At 45.4% G+C, this 25703-nt stretch overlaps 1 protein-coding gene across 1 annotated transcript in view; it reads left to right on the forward strand.

The window, feature by feature from the left end:
* Positions 1–6797, forward strand: part of LOC128278863 (protein spaetzle 5-like) — a 7680-nt gene extending 883 nt beyond the window's left edge. Inside the window, exons 2-5 of the mRNA XM_053017590.1 lie at positions 4279–4475; positions 4530–5191; positions 5264–5327; positions 6626–6797. Of these exons, the coding sequence (XP_052873550.1) occupies positions 4279–4475; positions 4530–5191; positions 5264–5327; positions 6626–6797 (1095 nt within the window). The remainder of the gene's footprint in view (positions 1–4278; positions 4476–4529; positions 5192–5263; positions 5328–6625) is intronic.
* Positions 6798–25703: the final 18906 nt, after the last annotated feature.

Consider the following 25703-nt stretch of genomic DNA (forward strand, 5'->3'; position numbering starts at 1 on the left):
GTTATTTCATGCCGTCGACCTGGTGAAACTTAGATACCACTCCTACATATATTCGACGTATGGCATTAGAAAGAAAAAAGCCGGCTCGTTTATTTCCGCTTATGATGTACCTTTTTTTCATATTTCTTCAAGTTGGCTTCAAGTTCAGTGCTTCATGCCACCGTAACTCAATGCTCCTCCTTAGTAAACACTGACACTTGGTGCCCTCCAACAGCTGTTCGTAGCGCCAGGTCTCATGCTCAGGCCATTCAGTTTAACCCCTAATGGTGGCCCCCTCCTTCTCGAAACGCGTATGGAGTGACTAATCGCGGTGAAAATCATCATCCGCTAAGCAGACGATCAACGGCCGCGATCTTAGCGCCGAAGCAGTCGTCAACGATTCGTCTTCGCGCGAGGTTCTGAGCAGCCGCGTCAGGTTCGGAAGGGTTCGTTTGCGTTGTGCGAATTCCGCGGACACTTTGGTTGAACTGTGTACTAGCCTCGTGCAAAAGTGGATGTTGTGAGACAAACATTTGTGTGCCCCTAGTGTGCTTGATAAGAGAAGTTTATGTTAACCGCATTTTAAATGTCGTTTCATTCTGACGCCAGTTTTGAGCAGGACGTACCCTCTTTAAATGGCGTTTGAAGGCATTTCCACTAATTAACTCTGTGCGAATGACCTTCAACCGGGGGATCGTGCGCGGCGTAAACCGTTGGACGGGAGACAAAGTTCGGCAACGGAAACGTTGAAATCTCACCATACACCGGGCCACTTTAGCAAGACATCTCCCGCGACGAATTGATACTAGCATGTCAGCGAAATACCTTCCGCGTGTTGAGGTGGACAAATTAGCTTGAACTTTTTGCTTTTTGCTCAACCTTCTTACAAATCCGGCAAAACAACCCGCGTGGGGCGACTATAGACTAGCGTAAGTCGACCGTCATTAGATGAAATCGAAATGTGCGTCGGGAGTACTTTGAACTGGTTAATTACTCATTTGTGGCAGCTCCGAGTTCCTTCGTGTCCCGTTTCCCATAACAAAGTGAGAAGTTGTTTGGTTTGTGATGTATTTGTGTAATAAAAAACGAAAATGACGGATTTGAGGGAATTCTAACAAAAACGTTTGCCAAAACGACCTTTTCGATGTGTTATGCTAGCGAAGGGTAAGGTTAGGGAATGGTTAAAACAAAGAAATGAAATTCATACGATGTTATTAAAGTCAAGAAAATATTTCAATATTCCGACGACACTTCGTTCTGTTAAGCAAACGGTGGAAATGTGTTTTGAGAAGAATGACACGAAACGTGCAAAATGTGCTCGGACTCGGAACAGTAACAATATAACGTAGCACACGCCAGAAACGCTAAAAGGATATTGTATGCTGCACGAATTAATGAGAAGCATAAATTAAGAATAGTGGTAGTGAGTTTGATACATTGAAAAAACGAGACTCGATTTTTTATATTTGGACATAAGTTTAAAGCTGTATTTTTGATAAGAAATCGAAATTATTATGGTTCGAAAAAGTGTAACTAAAATGGTTTTCTTATCATCTTGAGAATTCTGCACAACGTATCAAACCGGTGCACTCTTACTGAAACACTTTTAATTAGTATAATTGAGAATACAAGGAGTCCAAAAAAATTATCTTATCGCCGTGTATATTATTCGTTTCGATCACCTGAAGAATGTGGAAAAGTTCTAACCATAATATCTCCAATCGCCAATCGGGTGCTTGTGTTTACTCTCAAAGAAAAAAGTGCTAAAACAGTACACGACAACAACAACAACAACAACAACAAGAAGGCAAAATAGAATCTTTCAACTGGACGCAGGGGTTCGTCGCTTCATCTTCGACCTCATGTCTTTTGATCGTGCAATTTGTGGAGGAGCAATACTTCTTCACATCGTTTGCATCGAAATGGTGGTCATTTGGTGGGCAACAGAGAGAAGGGAAAAGGAAAGTAAACATTAATACTCAGCAGAAAACAGATATTTATGGCGATGGCCTATAATGGCCCACGTGCGTTGATGTAGACAAGGCTAGTTTTGCTATTAAAGTCACTCATTAAGGACATTTTCTACATGCTATGTAGTTCCATGCGCATGCGCTGGGTTATGTGTCTTAATGAATTAATGAACAGCCAACAGTGGTTCCCAGTGAACAATTTTGAGTGCCCGAGCCCGAAATTTCACGTTCCAGCTCACGGTTCGTTTACGATCCTATACGATTTCTTTATGGGTCGCTTGCTGTGGTTCGCCAGTGGTTCGCGAAAGGGCCCAACTGAAGGAACGTGAAAAATGAACTCTCGAGCGTGCCCCTTGTCTCCTCCCTCTTTTCTATGTGTCCCCTCTCTTTCTTCGTATTCTCCCATTTTCTTTCTCTTCTTTCCCGACCCCAAATAAAATAGTTCGTGGTTTTGATCGGTTCCAATTCGGTATATTTTCTCTCTCTTTTTTGGGATCACTCTTCACTCTTAACTTTTCACTATCGGTCGTCGTGGTGCTGCGTATTAAACGATGCCGACACTTGTTGTTGCATGTTTTGTGTTGGAATCCCATCCATAGTTTAGTTGGACATCTGAAACGAGCAAAGTGAAAACTTTTGAACATTATTTGAACATTACTGAACACTGTCCAATAAACTTACCTTTATTATTTCTATCAGCATCATACATGATGGAACGAAAAGCACGCACTTCCACTTCACACGGGACACAAAATTGACTGGAAAATTCATCTCGGACTTAGAATTTTTTCTCGACCTCGCTGTCTCTTTTTTTCCTTTTCCTCATTCGTTCGTCTTCCACATGCTCGCGTTCGCTTCGCCCTTCCGCCTTTCCCTCTCCTGGTAAATGAAACCCACAAGCTCGCGTTCGGCCCGTCTCGGCTCTTCTGCCCTTCCATCTCCAAGTAATTCAAACCCACAAGCTCGCGCATGAAACTCCCTCCTCTCGTGGTTTCTTCCGCTCTGTTCCGCCGCTGCCCACGAGCGAACCCTCATGAACCGGCCCCCTTGCCCCTTCTCGGCCTCGTCGCAGGCAGCGGGGGTTCGGTTTCAGCCTTCCTCATCCCTTCCTCAGGCGGAGGGGTACCTCGGGCACTCAAAATTGTTCACTGGGAATTGTAAATGTCTCATTATGTTGTAAAATACCACGTAAAACCTGAAACAAATTCCTAAAAACACTCAAACAAACCAAGGTTTCTAGCACATCTTTATAAATGTAGATCTTCGTTGAGACAGACAGCTAACAAATTCAGCTCACTTGCCACCACAAAAAGTGTACTTCATCTGACTATAGACTGGGCCACAAGATGGGAACGAAAGCAAACCGTGGGATGCCGTCTTCGGTGGTAACTGCTCGCGGTGGTGATTCTATTTCTTAGGCACGCTGCAGGAAAGTGATGAAGCGATCCGTGTTGTGGTTGTAAAGATTATCTCCGTAGGCGTGCAAGTTGAACCCAAAATTAGTTCACCTTCGTGAACAATTCAATTCCATGGGGAACAATAAGCTCCGGCACTCCAGTTCAGGGTTCAACGTGAGACAATTGTTTCTTTGCTGCAGGTGTTTGATACTTCGGATCAAGATTTTAATTGGGCTAATTTGTTCAATGTTTTCCTAGCCAAGGTCACAGTCGAATAGTTTTCCATTTGGCTGAATTAATGTTGCAACATTTCTCAGCAAAAAGAAAATGTTGTTGGTAACCAATTGTGGAAAACAAATAAATAACCCTTGTAAGTGACTATTTTATCATCAGTGTGTTCGTTTGTTCACGATCGTTGTTCAGAATTGTTCGTTTGTGCACGAGCTAATCAAATATTCAAATATTCTATTTAATTGTTTAAATCTGTTATTGCCATGCCTTTTTCGAACGTGAATATTCATAATTTGTGTATTATCTCATCCATTCACAGTAAGTAAATCCAAAGCTTAGTTCATGAACATATTCGGTACTACGTAAAAAAATTATTACGACGTTTTCAAGATTCACGAAACAGTAGGGCATTTCGAGGACATTGACGGTGTGAAAGTTTTAGTAGCTTATCCATAGACGCACCACAGTAGAACAAGCATGTTTGGATAATAAAACGGATGCAAGTAACACGCGAGCTCATCAATCAGGCCGTTACAACATCTTCTACTCCGTTTCGTTTATGAGCGTATGAAATGGAGCCCATTCTCCACTTTTTCTCACCAGTGATTATAGTAAGTACATACGAAATACGCAAAATCAGACTAAAGTGGGACATAACGTATTTATTTAACAACCTCTTATCAACTCTGTTTTCAATTTAGATTACTTTGAATTTTATTGCCGCATTCGTAGCGGGCAATCCGTCGCCGTACCCCCTTCCCACTTTGCCTACATCGCAATCGACCTGTGGAACGTATGGCCATTTGCCCTGTAGTTTTGTGCCGGCACCACCGGGCATGACCCCAAAATGTGCCACTCCGGGGACGACATTCTGTGAGAGCAATCCGGATTATCCTGCGTAAGGATCGCATGTATCTTCGATGTGTTCATTGACGCATAAGTCCATTTTCAGGTACCTCATCAAGCATTTGGTGGAATCGCTCGGCTATCAACGGGTCCTTGCGAACGAAGAGCAAATCGATTTTAACGCCAACAAACTTTTGGAGGAAGAAGAACACCATCATCACCATTATCACCATTTTTACGCCTCAGTTCAAGGGCCGGTAGAGTACTCGAAGGCCACTGGCAGCAAACCGGTAGTGGGTGTGCAGCAAGGATACAACTATAATGCTCCGAAACCGATGCAGCTTCAGAACTCCATCAAGCCATACGAACCGATGCCCGTGCCACAGCCCATCTACATCCCGAAACCGCAACACTCGTTCCACTACAACAGCTTCGTAAAGGCTCCGAAGCTTCCGGCCCATTCGAGTCCTGGCGGATACTTCTACCCTCCGCCCGTAACACCCTACAGTCCGGCGGAATGGTTGAAACGGTTCGCTCGCGATCTCTCCGATCGACATCGGCGGGAGGCTCGGTTCGCCTCGTTACGGCGCGTTGATGAAAACATCAGTCCGTTCGATACGGAACCCACTCCGTTTCGTCCACCGTTGTTCGGGATGCTGAATGAGACGTCCTACCAGCAACGGCAGGAACGGCAGGCGGTGCTACGTGAGTCGCTGTGTAGTGTGCGCGAAAGATACATTTCACCGCAAACGGCTCTCAACACCAAAGGTGACAACCAATTACTGGCACGTTTGGCGCAGAAGAAAACCTTCTTCAACCTGCGGCTTCTTTCTCCTACAGGAAACTGGATGTTTGTCGTGAATCAGGAAAACACTCGACAGCTGGTGAAGACGGAGATCTGCGAGTAAGTCAAACAAGCGGCGGGGCTTTGTGTGTATCCTTTGAAATTGATCAGGCCGTCGATCAGACTTTTTTGTTAACCATCCCATTGAACTACTACAACCTTTACTACTCATGAAACTAAATTTACTACATTTTGAGTAGTCGATATTACTATAGACTTAGTAGCATTTGAGAAGCTGCCCGTGTCTGACTGATGTGACTGATTCTCAGCCAAGTCCCGTTTTCTGGAATCAGTTGTAGCGATTGACTGATTTAAAATTTGGCGAACAACAAGAAAAATAACCGAATTTTCTAAAGTTGGGATTTTGTGTCTCGTTCGATGATGTTGTTCCTTTGGAAGATACGGTTTGGTATAAGAAAAATGGTCAGCTTTCATGTTCGTGTTGCGCATTTGGACACGCGATTTTCGGTGTAATATCTTATCCTTCGGAATGCATCAAAAGAAATGATAAGGTTGTGAATAAGCGCAAATTGCGTAGGAATACTGAATCATTTAACAAATTTCTCTTTGGAATGAGTGGGTTTGCTGCATATATTTACGATTTGACTTCCGCCAAACGTCTTCAATCGCCACAAAAATAATGCCAAATCATAGAAATATTGTAGATACTTTTCGAAATTTCAAAATGTATTTTTGCGCCCAAACTGAGCGTGAATCGTCTCCTAAGCGATGTTGAGCAGCGCCGCGGCCGCTAGCCGAAGCTCAAATCGTAAAGTACGCGGCCAGCAGTGGACCGGACGCAGCCCGTTTATGTTTCGTTTCTTACGGCGCGGAATTTCGGCGATATTCCCCCTTTTTTTGGTTGTTATCGGCAAAGTCGAATGAAAAGTCGTTGCATGTACACTGACCTGCCGCAATCCTTTCTCAATTCGCCAATTGTTTTCCGAGGCACAACATCCCATTCAGCGCCGGCACACGCCGCTGGCGAACGACAATTAGGGAAAATATGCGGGTCTGCCAAGGGGAAACCTTTGCGCCGGAAACCGTCCAAAATATCGGAAGGGATCCGCAACACAATCGTCACACCCCACGGTTGGTCGGTCGGTGTTCGACAATGTCCCCCAAAATGGGTTCGACGCTTCTCCTTATCGTCTGGTGATGATCCGGCTTTCCGAGCTACGGCGGCGGGAAGATGTGCTTGAAACCGCGGCCGTTTTCTCCCCCTGTAAGGTGGCCATTTTTTCACAATTTCTTCCCCTAACCCGGCCGTAAACAGTGAGAACGCTTATTAACCTGTTTCGAAACGCCGTTCGTCTGTGTTCTCTTCCTTTCCCGATTCCGATTGGGGGAAAATCTAGGTCATCGGAGTGCTCCAACCTGTGCAATTTTCCCATCACTTACCGGTCCCGGTGCGAGCAGCGATACGTTCAGAAGCGCCTGGTAACGCTCGACCCCAGCGGCAGGACACTTTACGTGGACACCTATTGGTTCCCGAGCTGCTGTGTGTGCGCGCTATACTCGGGCAACTGAACCCCGGCATCGGAACATCGCGACCTCAGCAGCATCACCTCGAACCGATTACGTGTATCATGCGCTCCAGATTACAGTAATTACTAATAAAATATTATCTCGTAGAGCGGGTGTCTTATTCGCTCACTTTGTTGCCAAAGAAATAATTCAATTTTGCGTCGCGCGCAGCTGAAGCATTTCGCGCTCCGTTTTGTCATCGTAACGATGCTGCTTTTCAAATTGCCGAACGAGCCGAATAAACAAAAGCTGCAGCCCGCCTAATGAAACACAACACGGCGTCGACCGCGCTGACGGGACGTGCAACATAAAATATGAAAAATGTTAATGCAAAAACCGTCCCCGGCCACCAACAACAACTACAGCGGGCAAAAACGGATCCTCCCCGGAACAATGGCGCACCCATAAAGCAGTCGATCAGCAGTGTCCTGGTTCAGCCGGTCGTCAGCCCAGACACAGCCGGTCGTTGGCCAGTTCGGTGGTCGTCGGGCGAAAACAGCGAGAGCGGAGCAAGTAAAAAAAAGGTAAGAAATCGAGACGAATGGGCCACATCAGAAAGAATTATGCTGCGAGTAGATCATAAATTTTATTTTTAATCAGCCTCACAGTAGCACAGCACAGGACCCCTTGTTTGCAGCGCTTGATTGCCATCGTCGGGCCTCGTCGTTTTTGGTAGGGAAAACAGCGGGGCAAAAGGACACCCGAGCGCGAGGTGATGACGAGAACCTCCGATTGCGCGCATGAGGGCCGTGGTGAGGGCCGAACAGATCTTGCATTTTCGCATCGATCACTCTGAGGCGTGATCTTTTTGAGATGCAAATAGTCCGCAGTGCGAGTTAGAAAATCCTTTCCGGTGTCGATTTACGAAACGAAAAGTGAAAGCCAAACTCATCCTTACAAATTCGCCAGGTTGTCATTTATTTTTACGCTCAGTAACAGGGATAGTTCCGTTCCGTTCATCGGTCAGCGATGTGGTAATGCGATAGCCCCGAACCCTTTGACCGTGCATCGGCCTGGATGCAAACTTTGCAAAGTTGATTAAAGGATCGGTGTCCGTTCTAACGGTGGACAGAAATATAGTAAAAACACTCCAAGTTCGTCTGTGTGTTGGGCTGGGCGGATGGTTCCGCTCTAATGCGCTCCTTCGGTCTCTCTCTGGCAAATATCAGCGTGCGGCGATCGATATGGGTTTGCGCACGACAACGCAACGCACGAAGCCTGTCAAGAGCTGCGCAGCACATCGAGACCCCGGATTCACATGAGAAAAAGAGAGAAGGAGGGAGAGAGACAGCGAAAGTGATAGAAAAAGATAGAAAACGAGTGATTGAACTAGAGCAAGGACGAAGGACGTGTCCCTAGGGCTCCTAGAGCGATGAGGATTTATCATCGAAATAGGATAAAATGATCGTGAAAGAAAGAGACAGAGAGAGGGACAGAAAGTACGGGTGAGAGAGGGGGAAAGGATCAGGAATGAACCAGAATTACGAGGAGAGTCGGCGGCCCTCGGCCGTGGTAGACGGTAGGACACTGAAAGGGGTGACAGGGGACTGCGGTGTGCGGCGCGGCACGGTAGGCGATGTCATTATTCTACGCAGGATCTGGACGGGCGATAGGGGTCGGATCGGGCGGACCCGGGAAACGGGAAGTTTAATGGAAAATGGCTGGGAAAAGGAGTCGCGAGGAAGAGCAGGAACGTGGCCGGAAGAGGAGGGCTGTCGGGCGGAGCGGAAGGCAGAGGAAGAGAGAAAATAAAAACTCAACATCTGCTCCTTTTTATACTCCAAATGCATCAAACACACACACACACACGCGATTTTCCCTGCGTTTCTTTGTTTTGTTCGACGGATTTCGTTATGGATTGGCGTCCATGGTGGCGCACCACACACACACACACTGACGAACGGACGGACACGCGGCGGACACACACATGTACGCGTACCGAACACCGAGGCGCAAAATTACCCGTATATGAATCTCTTTGGTGCTCGTTTCCAAATTTCAACAGCTGAAGTTTAATTTTTACGACTGAGTTTTACTCCCAAAAGCTGTGCAACAAGCACTTTAAGGAAGAAAGAAATCTTGGGTGTCCTCTGCGCTAACCACCAAAGTCTGGTCTGGTCGGGTCTGGTTCACATGACACGTAGCAGCACGTTTAATTTAAATATTCCAAACAGCTAACGAAAAGTTAATTACGGACGGTTGATAGGAACACCTTTTTGGTTGGTCCGACTGACATTTTACATGCTCACAACGAAGCGAAGTCATTCAGATGTGTTTTGAAAGCGTAAATCGCGTTCATCGGCATAAACTCTTAAAAGAGCTAGTGACTTCATGTGACTGTGACTCCTGGACTAAGTTTTCCCGGATTAACTCGAACACGACCCGACTGTTGCTGTATGTTGAATCTACGGTTATCAGTTAAATTAAATAAAATTTAAATTTTAAAAGTTATCTAATGCAAGTTATCGTTTGAAGGCTGCTGTTTCCCGACGGAGAGCTTTGCTATGGAAAATATCAACCTCAGGAATTTGAGGGTTATTACTGATCGATGTGTTAGATGAGTTATCTCGGTTCAGACGCAGCTTTGCCCTGCGATAAAAATAAACAATTTATTTTTCAATGTGTGTTTTTATCATTTAAAATAGTTTAGTCAGCGGTTAACTATTGTTCAACTACCTTCTCGAATCTCTGTGGATTACATTAAAGCCTTCGCGTCCTTTCAAATTCAGTTTATATTTTGCAAACAAGGTCATTTGTCAACAAGTTCTTAATAGCATCAGTCTCCTCAAAAAAGGTTTCAACTCTGTGTGGGTACTCCAATAGTTAATTGTCTTATCTCTTGTAAAGAGTTTGCAAAGCGAGCAGAAATCGATGGCAAAGACTCTTCTGAAGTTGTTTCGATTTGGAAACCCCAAAGCGACGAGCCACTTCCAAGTAATTTTTGTTCGCAACTCAATCGATCGTATCGATCGCCGTGTAGACGGAAACTTTTTACACCCCGTGTGGCTGTCGAGTGGCTGACGAAACAGAGTTCGTTGGTTCGTTGGACCGGGCGGGCGTTTGACGGTGGAACCGGAAGGGAAGACCCACGAGCAGCGCAGAGCCGTGCGCGTGGGCAAGAGGTGTAGAAAACCAACATCCCAGCGGAGGGCAGAAACAAAATATAATAAAAACGTAACAAAAAGAAGGCGTAAAACTCATGACCACATGGCTCTTGCGCGGATGCGTGCGTACCCGGCTTGGCACGAGCCACAGCATAATCGCCGTCCGTCGTCGCTGGGGGAGAGGAAACGATGTATGCAAAAACCATCCTCGTCAGGATTCCCGCCGCTCGCGAAGGCGTCGGCGGTGTTTCGTGTGCCGACCGAAGAAGGTCCGCAGCTTGGATTGTGGTTACGTTTTGGAGGATTCGCCAGTATCCGTATTTTTTTTTGGTTTTTCGAATTCATTCCGGCCACCAGCCAGCCCGAGCCTAACGAAGGTGATGATGGGGTGATGCAAAAATGAATTTTATTGCCACTTTACACTTTCTCTGCCGTTGCCGACGGTTGCTGTCCTAATTCGTGTTCGCCATTCGCCAACGGAAGAGCGATGCATCGTTCGACAAGTCGCCGATTGATGCAGTTGGATGCGTTTCGGTCAAAAAGATGGCTGAATAGTGTAAACGTTCAAGAAATATTGTTTAGATTGATTTGAAGTCCAAAAGATGTGTGTTGTTGGGTAGCCAAAGCTTGTAGCTCTTGAAATTCGGCTATCGGCGATTTATTTTGATACACAGATTGAAACTTTACAGTCTATTTCCAAATTCCAATTTCCAATTTTTAACTAGTTCTTGAAAATGAGGGGTTGGTTTTTAAGCTCTTTCTTATACGTTATCCTGAGCTCTTCAAGAGAACAATATTAAAAAAAAAACATCAACTAATGACAACAATATCTAAAGCTTGCATAGTTCAATTTCAACAGTAATATTGGCTCATTGAATAATTGTCCATTATCCGTCCATTGCGTCCGAGTTGATTAAGTTTTATTTAGGCATCGTACACGTAAATTAAGTCACAGTCGAGCTTCGACTGAAAACCGAAACAAACCTTATTACTAGTACGTGGATAAAAACTGTGAACGCGATGAATTCAATGTTCATGGTACGTTATAAAAAGTAAAAATGTTAGTTCTAATGAACGTTCAAAATTCAACTTGAGGCCGCACGAAGTTGGCCGGCTTGGCTGGTTTTCTGTAAATAATATAATATTGTGGAAAACATTTGACATCATCCATCGGAAAACAATGATCTAAACATCTTCCCCGTCTAAATTTACTCATGAGACAACAAAAACAGCTTGTTATCTTACCAGCATTTTGAAGTATTGACTAAGAATTCTTTTCTGGCAAAAAAAAGATTACCGATCCTTTTTGAAAATTTGCTGCAAGTTTAAGTTTTAGAATTTTCTTACAGTATGTCCAGAAATGAATGCGACCAATCTGCATTCTTCTTCCCTTATATTGCTCAGCTCTGAAATTAATTTTTGAATGCTCCTCGCTAGCAGCAACCAGAATCCAATCGGCAACCCATTAAGTCGTTTCATAAATTAGTTGTTTAATTTTGTTTCACCCATATTAAGCAAGGACCTTTCGCACATGGCTTGCTGATGGGGCCACTGTGCTCGCTAAATTAAAATTAACCAAATTTTGCAACTATTGTAGCCGGCCTCGAAACCACAGGTCACAGGAACGACGTCGGGCTAAAAAGCACAAAATACCGTTTGTTTCGCCATCCGTCAGAGAGAAAAAAAACATGCAATAATTGCGCCCCGTTACCAACTAATGACGTTGGGGCCACAAACATGACCCGTGCGCGCCGTTACAGGACTCGCAGGACACAGAAAAACCGTAATCATCATTTGCACTCACCACCGTGTGCCGTGATGCTGATAAGAAGGTTCGTTATCCTTGCGATCCTCAGGACACACAGCAAGCCAGCAGTTTCTTCTCAGTTCACTCTTATTCTCTATCGGTCTCTGTCTTCTACATACACACACGCAATCGCTCTGTTTCGTGCATAAGCGCAAAGCATAAAACAAACAACAGAAACCACGCATTCCATTAGCGAACCATTGTCTGACCGCAGTGCCGTTGTTGTTATCCTGGAGCAACAGCCAAGGAGGAGGAAGCAACAACCGACGAGATCCTTGCACTGTTAATGTTGTCCGATCGAGCGTACGATCACCGCCGCGGTGCATCAGCTGCAGCTGGGCCGAACAGAAGAAAAAATCCGTAAGTCTGATCGGGCCCGATCCCCAGGACATTCGCCACGGCATACGAGCCAGACGAACGGAAGAACCATCGAAAGGAGAAACCGAAAACACAAACAAAAGCATTCCGACAGAGCAGGAGCAACAACAACGACGACGACGACGAGCGGAGCACAGTGCAATTGTGGAGGTCCTTGGTCGCTCGATTGGTCCTTGGATTTTCTGAAACCACTGCCCAGGAACCTTCCCAACTGCCAACTGCGTTTTGGCCAAGTCTTTTGGCTTTTTTGACTTATTTCTCATAATGGTTTTCTTTCAAACAAACCAAACAAAGAGCGTTCAGTGCACTTTTCTTGCTCGTCCGCCGGCCGTTCGTGTTCCTTCTACTTGCACTCGCCAGAACCTACAGCCCGCGTACCAGCCGTCGCTGGCGGCGGAAGCCCTACGAGCGGCCGAGTCTCCGATTTAGCAAATCGGTTCAGCAAACGGTGTCTGGAAGGCGGCAAAAATATCTGCGAGAAGACGCACGCGTCGATGAAGTACGACTCCGGTAAGCAAAGTTCATCCACCGACCTCGGCGGTGGCTCAGGAACGAAAGTGTGATCGGGAACCCCGAGCCCACCGGTGAACCAGGTGAACCAGGAACAGCTGCTTGGTCTTGGTCTCGGACTTTGTGACTCAAGGCACCCGGAACGGTGCATCGAATCTCTTGCGCCTGCCTACGGACCACCCGCTACAGGGTGAAGGATTTCGATGGCCGACAGGCAACTTGGTGCATTTGGGCCAAGTTATATTAGTACGTTGCACAAGGGAATGTTGTACAACATTTTTGAGTGTGATCTTTTGCGATGACCAAGATGATGAGCTTTTCTTCTGCAAATAAAGATTATCAAAACGATTCTGGATGTGCCTCTTTTAGGCCAATTTACGGTGCTGCAACAATACACACTTTGCGAATTTCTTATCACCCAGAAATTCCGAATCAGCCGCGTATCTTACGTTTTCACAATTTGAGACAAAAACAAACAATGAAATAGAAAGTGTAAAGTTAAAACAAAATAAGGGTTATTTCTCTGCTGCCTGCCAAACAGCTGCACCGTTCTTGAGCTTGATATATTGTTCTTCTTCCGCAAACTTCGTTTCCTCCAAAATTGAATTTTGAAAATAAAACAAACGTTCGTTCACGAATCGAATCAATGAACAACGAATCATTGTACATTGTACTATCCAATATTTAAAAGACAAGTTAAGTAAATGTGCGAACTATTCCCCACGTTCGTAGCATTGACAAACCACTCACGTTATTTATCAATCTATTAGTACGAAGGTTTGTTTCGGTTTCTATCAAAATTCGGCCTAATTGCAGTACAACTGATGGGGCTTGGTGTTCCATTTTTTCACATTTTTTTGACATACGTTCGGCTGCCAATAACTTTCTTAAATATTTGATTTATATGAATTGATCGACGGACAATTCAAAGTACAATTGTCATGTGAATGCAATTCGCCTTTTATACATTCCTACATAGCAACTGAAAGTCTTTAACAACGCCATAATTTTGCAATACACAACGTAATTGGGACAATTAAGATACAGGGTGCGCCATCATGACAGGACAGTTTATATATCATGTACATCAGTCGATTTTGAAAAATCAGCCAGATTCTGAAACGTCAGTCTCTTTTAGTTATCGGAAATTTTAGTTATGTATCGCTTTGCTCCAAAACAACAGGCTGAAATTGTAGCACTGCACATTGAAAATAATCGTTCAACTGTAAAAACTGTGCGGGCTTATTGTTGCCGAATTTATTCTGACTTCTTTCTGTGGGGCTATTCGAAGAGTAAGGTGTATGCCCTAGCAAACCAAAGATTATTGAAGACTTAAACGTTCACAAAAGAATCACAGCGGAAATTGAAATCTTGTTCATTTTGCAAAATTGACTGAAAAATGGCGGAGTTATATGACTTTTAAACTGGTCCTGTCATGATGGCGTTGAACGTTGAATAATACTAATGCACTATAGGTGAAGATGGAGAACATACGGAACGAGCATATTAGGGGAAAGATACACCAATGGGAAAGTCGGTACAATAAGCATTGAGCATTCAGAGTTCCTCTAAGCCTTTCAATGTTTTCATAATGATGCTCGGAAACTAATTTGTGACGAATCTGACGAAAAATTGAATACGCTGGAGCTAGAAATAATTTCTCGAGTTTCAAAAGGTTGTTATTTCGTGAAGGAAGATTTCTTCTATCCCTATGATTACGAAATTACAACTCAAATAAATTGAAATAACTGATCAATCTGTGATGTAAGCCAATAACAAATTCATCAACGGCATTTAGAAGCAAATCATGTTCGCCCGAGCGGCTGCTCACTGAAAAAGCTATGGAAAATCGATGTTTTAGATGAGTTTTGCTTCGATGTTCGCGTTGCTGCACATTTCGATAGAAACCGAACGCGAACTGTTTGCCAACGAAGACAATCAAATATCGACAAATTAATAAATCGTGAAGCATCTTATCAGTTGCCATCGTAGGGTGGTCTGTCCGAGTCGCTACTTTCATTGCAACTACTTGCCGTCCAATTTGGCGAACCTTCCCTTCAACATGCGGACAGGAAGAGGGGCCAGCAGTTCTCGCACGCCCTGCGGTCAGCGCCACACTCGACCTAATTTCACAATTTTTAAAAATTCACGAAACATTGTGTTCGCCCCCAAGTTCGGTTCGACTTCTTTCAATTTCCTTCGCAACCCCTGGCAGATTTTGCGTCCTCGCCTCGCTCTCTCCCCCTGGACCTTCCTGGATGTTGCTGCAGCCGAGGTGATGCATCGCGAGCATTAACCTGTGTGCCGGAAACAGGGAGAGTTCCTGCCACCGAGAACGACGACGACGCCATCATCGCCGCGTGAGTCAGGTCGGGAAGGATGACGCATCCTTCGATCCCTGCCGGAGTGGGGCAGGAGTTGGGTGGGTGCATTGTATGGTGGTTCGTAAGAAAAGCCCATGTCCCCACCCCGCCGGGGTCTTGCGATGGATGCTGCGTGATGATGCCTCTCTCGAGGAGGCTCGTAGCTCGACCCCTCCGTATGATCACGCGCGAGGGACCACGGGAAGGTGGGTGGGAAGGTGGGAAAAATCGATATTCGCTCTCTTCTTTGGGGTTTATTGCGCCGGTTCTTCTCGAGAAGAAGTGCGTAGGGAGAAGTGTGTGTGTGTGTGTGCGTACGTGCGCCTGGAAAGGTCCTTGCGCTCGAGCACCGCTAGAAAGGATGCAACGGTAAACATCCCTCTACCACCCGGTTGTGTCAGTGGGTGGGTGGGTTTCTGGTTGTTTTGTTTTGCCTTCACCGTTTTGCCGCACCTCTCCCTCCGCCTCCCGCGCGTAGGCTATGGCAAAGGACTAACTGCTAAAGAGCAGCATAATGAACACGCAAGTGCGTTGCGCGCCATAACGCGTCCCCGTCACTGTTTGCACACTCCACAGCACAACCTTAAGCGGATAAAGAAAGGATAAAGGGGCAAAAGGAAGGAAAGGAATCGCCACACGCCGGCAAAATGCAGGAGATCATCAACAGCGCACACGCAACGAGAGATGATTCATCCTTCGCGGCGCGAAGAATGGCTGGCGTCACACCGACACACGCACACACAGGCGCAGGCGGACGGTGTGATTATGTTTTGATCCTGGCCGACGCTAATGACGCCGTAGGCGCCGTTTCGCACGCGTGTGTGTGTAGCATCCTTTTCGCATGTTCGTGTTGTCAGCTGCTCCAACTAAGTAACCGAAAAGGATGCTCGCTTCGACAACGTTCGGCTCCACTATCGCCGAACACACACACCCATTTACTTTCGCTTCGAAAGTGCGAGAGTGTGTGCGTGTGTGCTAGTGTGGTGGTGAAAGAAAAACAAGTTTTCCACCGTGCGTTGCCTTGACGACAGCGCGCATTTCCACCGGTTTTTGTTGTTCCTCTCCGTACCGTGCGATGGGTGTATGTGAGTGCTCGAGAACTGTGTGGCTGTGTGGTGGTGTTTAACAAGGGCCGCCACCACCACCGTGCGATACCGTCCCGGCGAAGGGACGGAAGTTCGTTGTGCGTTCCCGCTTCTCGCGGTGCTCTTCGATGCACTTCGTTTTCGGGTTTCTGAAGAAGGTTGCGCTTCTTCGCATCGTTTGCTGTGCTGCACCGCGAATGCACTTCGGGCAACGCGGCGATGCAGCAGCAGTTCACTTTCTAGCCACATGTTCCGTTTCAAATCGGGCAGTCGGTTGTCGGATGCTTTGCTTTCGTCACCGAGAGGCGGTTTGGCTCACCGGGCTCTAGTTGACGGATATGGCAAACGGTGGAAAATTGTTTTCCGGACCGTTTTCTGGTATTGTTTTTTTCTTCCAAACTGATGATATTCTCGGATCATGACCAAGTAGCTGGCTCTCCAGTTAACTAACCTCGTCACCTATGTGCGGAACACAATTGTTTGGTCTTTTTTCTTCCTATTTGTTTGTTTCCAGTCAACATTTTAGTTGTTAAGTATGTTCGGTTTTGGCTCTTATTGAATTATGAAATGAAAACGAAACAAATTAAATGAAAACGAACGAAGATACAGTGGAAAGCGTACAGAAGTTTAACTACTGCACATATGAATAATATTTGAAAATATGAGTATATTTTCTTTTGGAATCGCTCTTTTTTATACATTGCATCAAACTACTGTTTGGGGTTGTAAGAGCAAAATTATGACGATTACATTACTTTTTGTTCTTATCTCGTAGATTCGAACGGCCGTTTGAACGGCCGTTGGTGAATTTGAGCAGCGTGGAAACAAATTTCTATTGAATTTGGAAGCTTGAACTTTGTAGTGTTTCACACCTATTTTATATCGTTTTGCACTGTAATAAAGCACCGGTTAATAATATGAGCTTTAGTGGTAAAAGAAACAATGATATTGCAAAACTATTCGAAAACAGTGAAGCAGAAATCGGTTAAATAATCAAGGGTTATAATAACGAAGGTCGTATTCATCATATTAAACCCCGTAGGCGGAAGAAATCAACATCGAAACGAGTTGATAAACGTATAATGAATATCTCCTCCATAAACATTTTTCATTCCGCCCAAAATATTCGACCAAAACACTGTAGCCTACAAAAATGTAGTCAAATCTGGCTTTGTTTTCGAAAAAAAAAATTGCTCCCAACTATTGTCAATTCAAAAAAGAATGTTATTTTATTATGTTTTGAAATCTCCCTTATTGTTTGATATGCTGCTCTGGAGTGACGAATTTTCGGTATAACTCTACTATCCTTTTGAGAAGATGAAATTTTCTGCTAATGAGAGCTGTATGGTTGGTCGCCTTTCCTGGTCGTGGGGGCTCGAAAGCTGCCCAAATCTTGATGAAAGTAAACATAAACTAAAATTAAATTAAAATTAAATCATTCATGGATGACCAAGTCTTATTAGTGAAGATTTCCCCCTACAACAGGATATTGCAAAAATCCACAAACCAGCAGTGGTTATGCAGTACCTCAGGGATGACGATATAAAGATGCTACTCATATTGTTGTCCAGACCAGCCAGCCATTGTGAACCATGTGGCCATTCACGAAGCTTGGAGTATATGTGAAGACCACCGTAATTAAAAGGAATTAGCTTAATAAATCATAACAATCTTAGCCACAGTAATAATAATACCTGAGGACTGTAGAACGGATCGCATGACAAAACCACGAAGGTGGAATTCAGCTTGCTCTAAATGTGTATGTTTAGTTTTTTTCTTTTCTATCCATGATCCCGAAATACAGGAAAACTATCAGGTACACGTCTTATATAATGTTTGATTGACTAAAGTAAATTTGATTCCCTGTATTTCGTAAAATCTCTTGTTTTCTTGAACTAAACTTCTTTACACTATCCACTGTTATTGCACATTTGTTAGCTTTCAATGGCGTCCGAAGCTCAAGTTGTTGCATTTAGGTTGGCTTCGATATAATATAATCAAAAACAACCATTTTTGGTAGGTTTAACAATCGGAAATGTGGTAGTCAATGAGTTAACGAGTTGCGGCTCCAAGACCGGTTGGTAGTGACGAAAGCAATACTGAACCGAAAGAAATGGTGTCCGAAAGTCTTAAGCGAAAGCGAAAGTTTGCGGCACTTTCAGCAAATCTGACCATAACTGTTTAGGCTAATACCCTGAATAGCTTCCACTTTTTGTATTTTTCTAAGCCTCAAGTAGAAACGTCAAATGAGCACTGTTCCCAGCAGATCCTGTGACCTTTTCCTATTTCGTACACTCAAGTTACCAGTATGAGATATACATTTCAAGTCGATTCGGCATAAAAATTAACAATCGAAAGAGGCTGCTGTTTGGGAGCTGCATTGGAGGCTGCATGACCAAAATATACGGACGATTAGAGCAATCTTTTGGGCAACTCTTGTGCTTCGGGCGGGACTTGCTTTGAGCTGAATCGTATAAATTTTGATGATTATTAGTTAATTATTTATTGCTCAGAATATACTATAGCACATACAAGATTTTCCATTCGATTTCCAACTCTTATCCACAAAATTTAGGCTGTTGTCGAAAAAGCCTCCGACCATCACACCCTCGCTAAGACGAATGTTTGGGGAAACATGTAAATATTTTAAGAGGTGTATTTTGTTCTTAATTTAACCAGATTAGAATTACGAGGGTTGTTTTTCGCGTAATTTGACGTAGAGGAACTGATTTAACTCTTTTACCGTTCGTTAACTTTACTATTTTGCGGGTTGTCTTAGATATTGTTGTCTCATAACCTTTCATAGTTTGCCAGATAGTTTATTTTATGATTTCTCCGATAACACAGCAATGAAATTGAGAGTTTTCCACGACATAGGATAGGTTTGGGCTCAGCAGCTCAGTGCAAATCCCCAGCGATGGGAGCAATAAAAGCGTTCTTCTGATCGCTGCACACCAAGCCACGGGCCACGAGCCACCCGAAAAACAATGTTCAAAACACCAACGACAGCAAATAAACCCGGAATAGATCTATCGTATCGTGTACACCAAGAAATGTCCTTAGTGCGAGTGCTTGGTTATTGTTTTAATTTCCCAATAAAAATGCTCCTCTTAGTGGTCGCTAAACCGACGGGGGCACCGATTGTGCAGTGTTTCCCCAGGCTCCCCGAAACAAACTGCCCATCGCTCGGAGGATCGCTTTTTGCGTGCGCGATGGAAAACTAAAATGATAAAAATCCACCACCCGCGTTCGGCAGTTCCGGTTCCATAAAGAGTGTAGCCGTCGTCGGCCATTACGAATGAAAAAAAAAACACAAGTTCAGCCTGCATCATGCTCTGTAAAGCGAATCTGCAGTAAAATAATCAAATAAATCATAAAAAACCAAACACGGGTTCGTCCGCAACCACCCCAGACCACGCGTGTGGCCAAGCGCGAACCCATCATCATCATCATCCGCATTCAGCAGCGCAATGATCCACAACGCGCAGCATCGGCATCGGCGGGCGTGGAGCATAATTTACGCATCAGCGCCGTGCAGCAACCAGCAGAAATGCCATTTTTCATCACGCTGATGGGCGGGCGGACACAGTGTTCGGCAGTTCGATGTATGTTTCCCCTTTCGATGCCCCGTTCCAGCCTTTCCAGGAGGGGGGCCACAGTTCGAGCGCGAATTTTTCGGCTGACTTTGCACCAACGGACCACGTGGTTAACCTGATTACGTTGACCAAACAGCAGCAGCAATCAGCTCACACGGCGAAGAGGTCAAGCAGTAAAATAAAAATAAATGGAACTCACAGCGCAGTAAAGCAGAGGGACCACTCCACCACCCCACTCCCCCCTCACAAATAGTAGTGGGGCCCAACATAAACCATGTGACACACTTCCGTCGGTCGGTCGGTTGGTTGGTGCTGTCAAATTTTGGCGGAAAGCATGAATCATGCCTTATGATAACAACCGCACCAACCGGAACGGAACATAATTTCTCTCCCTCTCCCCGCCCTCCCTCTCTCACCGGGGTTTTCGGGCCGGTCAAGAAACAGTTCCCCCACGTTGGAGGTGATTTTGGGCGGCAAGAAATAAAAATTGAAGAATAAAACGGCGTTGGCTATATCGAGCGTCCTCCGAGAGAGCCCCGGAGTCCACTGATTAACGCGTTTTAATTTCCTTCGACCATCACTTTTACGCACACTTCCTGCACTTCCGGTTCCCGGGGCCCGGCCTCGGCCGACGACGGTGTGCAATTTTTGGCGTTCGAATTTACGATGCAATAATTTAATTTCGATTAGAAAAGCTGCCACGGCTCAGGAACCGGTGTGCGCTCCGGTTTCACTTTACACGGTTTGCTATCCACCGGCACCGGAAGAGACGGGAAGTCACATCTCCATCACCGGTGTGCTGGTGCTCGGTGGTTGCTGTCTTCCTGATTACCGGCACAGTGCGGTGTACGATGTTCAAATAACGATCATTTGCATAGTTTATTTTTAGCTAACAATATTACAGCGAAACAGGTTGCATAGAAGGTAAAACTAATGGTAACCTCGAATTTTGCCGGTATTCAATTACAAAAAAGCTATTGTTTATTGTTTTCCAGATCCGTGTATCCGTGTATGTAGTGTTGGACGTTTTCCACGTTTCTTATTACCACTAATTACGGATTGACGAATTTACAAACAAAGATTACATAATATTGTCGAAGCAGCAATGTTGGAAAAATCCCCACTCGCTGCTCGAATACTATTATTACGCTCACCACCGTTGCTCATCAGAGCCACACCGGAGACACCGTCGTTGTCGGTTGCGATGGCCCCCGGAAGGAAGTTAACGGAAAGCTTAAAACCGTATTTACCACCACAGTTCACCAGGGCGCAGCAAAGCGCCGTGGGAAGTAAGGGAAGTAAAATAAACTTTATGAAATTACGAGCATTTTTTAGCGACCCGGTGCGAATGGCGCTAAGCGCTCCTCCAGCGTCGTCCTCCGGTCGTCGTGACACGTCGCGAAACAACCGGCCCAACATCCTCTGGTCGCGCGGGAGCGGGACGTAATCAACCTCAACGGCAGCGGCACCGGAAGGACATCGTTCGTTCGTGGCACTTGATCTGCTCATTTTCACTCGTTTATGCTGCGGCCGCCGGGGCCCCTGGGCCGAGGTGTGAAACGCGACCAAGGAACAGAGGGCCTCTTCCGAGACGGTGTCGATTCCTTCCGGCATCCGTCGTGCGAAAGAAAAGTCTAGTGGGTCCGGTCCAAGGCGCGCACCGCCAGAACCAGGGCGCGTAATCTGGAATCTTTCATCTAGCCAGGAACGCGCAGACGGCAGCCGGTCGGGAGTCGGGCGGACACTCGGCACTCCGTCTTCTCCCAGGAATTTTCGCGGAACGAGCCAGCAGATGACAATCAGGTCCGTCGAGGCCGCCGCCAATGGATGCCGCGGAAGATGGCGTGGGATGATAAAAATAAATAACTCAATAAATTTTTGAGATAATTTTCTCATTTAAACAATTTAATAAATAAGAATAAACACGGAAATGGGAGCACCACGGGTAGACGAGAGAGAGAGAGAGAGAGAGAGTACTTAACGGTGGCGTAACCGGTAGAAATTACAGGATGCGTCGGTAAAGGGATACGCCCGTGGTCTTTTCTCGTTGGTGTGTCTCGCGAAAGAGACACGAACGTCGTTACAATCACTCTGGCCGAGCCAAGTGATTCTTGACGTCCATACTTGGGCGGGAAGTGGCTATGAACTGAGTGGCGAACACATTTTTGAGTGATCAATTTAATCGTCTGGCGACGAAGTTAATCACACATGAGGTTGAGTAAATCATTACCGTTTGCCAATTCCGGTTTCGTAGTTCAAATATTAGATCCAGACGTGATATTTAATAACAAACATATTTTGTGTGTACTAAAACAGTACTAAAAATAACCTCCATTCGTTTCGGTTCTATTTTTACTCACATTCCTCTTGACATTACCTTTCTCGTTTCAAACAATTTTCTTACAATCATCATCCACCTATTTAAGGTTTTTCGAGAATTTACATGTTATTTGTTGTTTCTGTTTTAATTTCGCACGGTTCGATGCTTCATTTTTGGAACATTTGCTTGTCAAACTAATCAATAGTCCCAACCGGTAGCGGTTCGATTTTCATTTCGCCGCGAACCGCCGAAGCCGCGAAAGAATATCTACCAGTTTCCGACTGGTTCCCGGTTCGTGGAGAATTCAATTAGTCTGATCAATGCGTTTCGAACCACAAGAAATGAAGGATGGCAAAAGCTAGAGGTCGGCCGAGAAGCAACTTTCATGCTTCATAGAGTTCCAGCTTCCCGAATGGCCCCTAATCGCCGGGCAAACCAAATGGCCGCCATCACAGCCTATGGCCGCGTGCCATATTCACGCACACACACACACACACGCGCGGAAATATGCTCCCGAGCCCATTAACATAAGTTTCTAATTAAATTCAAAATGCCATTTTTCACCGGCGCATGGTGGTCGACCGAGTGGACCTAATCTTCCGGAGCAGGCATTAGAGAGCCGGCGTGTCTTTGGCACGTGCCCTGGCGCGGCTAGTCCAATAGTCCCACAGGCCGAGATCCCTGCGGGAAACGGCATCGGGCTTCGTTTACCCTCGTTCGCCTGGCCACGTTCGGACCTGTTGAGATGAGCATTGGATACCCTCGGAGCTACTGGGAGATTTCTTAGACCAGAGGCTTTCCAGACTTCCAAAACAGAATGCCCAACAAGGCACACAGCTCCGTGTGCTCAATGAACGAAAAACAGCTGTACCAATTGCTGCACCAGACTTCGATGCACTTCGAACCTTCGAATGGAAATGGAATGGAAAGGAAAACGAAGAAACGTCGAAGCGAGCGAGAGCAAGACATGCAGCAGCAACAGACACCGACGACGACGACGACGACGGAGAGACTGGCAGAGTGGAGAAATCAGAACATGTGACAAACGCAAAGGACAAACGAGATGTCGAAAGAGTGCACCGGAAAACAAACAGAAACGAAGGGAAAAGACGGTGAAGGGAAGGTTTTCGGGCCTGAAGTTTGATGACCTGACGCCGACGACCCATTGTACCACCACCGGGCACCGGGCCTTTGTCTTGTCTCGGTTCCTCCTCGGTTCAGTTCCCGCCTGCTCAAGGGGGTCAGAGCAAGGAGTCCAAAGACCCTACCAACTGGTGTCCTTTTGCGGCGCGGCAATCCTGGAACTCGGCCCAGCTCGGCCTCGGCACAACAGAAGGTGTTCGCCGCCGGAGTGATCCGTTGACCACAGCGGGGAGGAGCAGAGGGGAGGAGGAGCAGGAGGACGGGACCCGGGCACACGTTGAACATCTGATGCCTGACGGCGGCGGCGGACTACGGGCACTTCGGGGCCGACGATCAATTTATGCCCTTCTCTCTGCGCTGTTGTTGATCGTTGTCTACGTTCTGTGCCTCGGAGGATCGGGTCGGCTGGTTAAGGACCTTCTGCCGCCGTTGCGTTGTTGCTGTGGGCCGAGAAGGACACGGGAGAAGAAGGTTACTCAACCCTCCTCCTGGGCCCTCCCGAACGTAGCCGCAGATGGAGTTCGCCAGGTCGCGAGACTGGAAAGAGTCCGAGGGAGAGAGAGAGAGAGAGAGGGAAGATCTCCCAACAAAAGTTGCACTGTGAGGGTTAGCCATGCTTAAAGGGCGTTTCTGCATATCGTCTGACCACTTTCTTGGGGTACCAGCATTTAGCGCCGTGGGCACATTAGACATTCGGCGAGTACGAGGATCGTTGCCCGTACGAATACTATCATAGTATGCTCTCTAGCAGCCCTTTTGTGGTATCTTCTTCATCATTTTCGATTGACCCTTGCGTTTACTACCTACAGTATGTTCGATAAACAGATATACAGGGTGGCCCAGCCCGAATTCTTTTTTCCATTTGGTTATAAAATAAAAACGGCTGAATACTTTTCGATGCTTGAACTTTTATTTGAAAGGTTGATTCTTAAATTTTGTTTTATGTAAAACAATTTTGGTCAAATGTCTACCACAATTGGTTTGGCAGTAGCCCATTCGGTTGACCTATTTTTGAGTACGTTTTCGATTGTATCTGGTCCTATTTCGTCAATAGCAACTTAAATTTCGGTCTTAAGGTTGTCAACAACTGCTTGTATGTATACATAACATAAGTATCGATTGTGGCTGTCGCTGTATGGCACGCTGTACGCTGTACGGCTTCAATTTCACCGAAAAACCAATCAGCCAAAATCCGCATCAAACAGTCACTCGTTTTGGGTGCATTGGCTTCTCTTGCACGACGTGTGGGTTTTCCGAACCACAATACTGCTTATTAACACCAAAGTGGAAGTGTGCTTTTGATGACCTACCACTTTGGAAATAAATTTTTAATATTTCCCAGCTTTCTTCAAGCGTAAAACGTACCATTTCGGCAATTTCAAAGTGTACACTAATGATTACAATTTGCAGAATGAAGTTGGACGTCTTAAACATGAAGTAATTGGAAGTTCAATAAAAGAGCGCCAAATGGGCCATCCTGTAATTGAAAGATGCGTTCTTCCTCTTATTTGACGATTATTTGTCAGTAGGTTTAGTAACCATGTTGGGGTCCCTTGAATCGCTGGAGTGTCGTCATAAAATGATCCTTTGATGGCCAATTTAGGGAATGGAAATAGGAAATAGTCATATGGGAATAGATCAGGCAAATACGGGGTTTTAATCATGTCTTTCGAATGTGTTACGGGAGTTCTTTTTTATCTTTTCTTCAAATCATTAATTTTTTTTAAAATAATGTCTTTACTTGTATTACACTTTCCAGCCAACATACTTACAGAGAAGCTTCCATGCACAGAAATGATTTTACGAACTTTTTCCACCAATTCTGAATGATGTCGGTCTTATGGATGCCCAGGCCTTTCATCGTTTTCCTTTCGATTCTCTTGAAATTGTTTATACCACAAAAAATCGCTTGCTCTACTCACATATTTTCATCATCAACTTGTTGTAGGCAATTTTCACGGCTTTTTTAATTTGTCATCCGATTTGCATGAAATTTGATGCATTTGAAAGAGAAAGAGTGAACCTTTTAACAAAATAAAATGTCTTGATTTAACGAACACACTGTGTATGTTACGTGTTGATTTGTGATTATTAACTTTTCATTGCGTTATAGTAATATAAAATTAAAATAATCACAAGAGAACATAAAATACCACAATGCAATCCTTTACAACACAACTGCAGTCCAAATCCGATCCGAAACTTGGAAGTAGAGAGTCGAACTCGTAGCGTTTTCAACGTAAGGTGGCAAAAGACAACGCCAACGATCAGATTGTAGATCGGACCTGGCAATGTTTGTTCCGTACACACACACACACACACCCCCTAAGGAGGGCAATTAAGCGTGGAAGCAAGCGAAAATCGAAGCCCGCAACATAAAAGCAACACCCGCCCGCTGATCCTGCTGTTACGATTTCGCATTACGTTGCCGGCACCTGGCACCTGGCGCATGGCCGCAGCATGGAAAGCAAAGTTCAATTGACCGCAAACGTAACCTGGGGCTGCTGGGGGTCTGCAGCGTGTGGAGCAGTTAAATGCGGACAACCCCAGCCGTACTCCACCGCCAGCACTGAGCGGTGCATTGAACGTACATTAAAAGGCTC

The sequence above is a fragment of the Anopheles cruzii genome, chromosome 2 (genome assembly GCF_943734635.1).
Source record: "Anopheles cruzii chromosome 2, idAnoCruzAS_RS32_06, whole genome shotgun sequence".
In the NCBI taxonomy this organism is placed as follows: domain Eukaryota; kingdom Metazoa; phylum Arthropoda; class Insecta; order Diptera; family Culicidae; genus Anopheles; species Anopheles cruzii.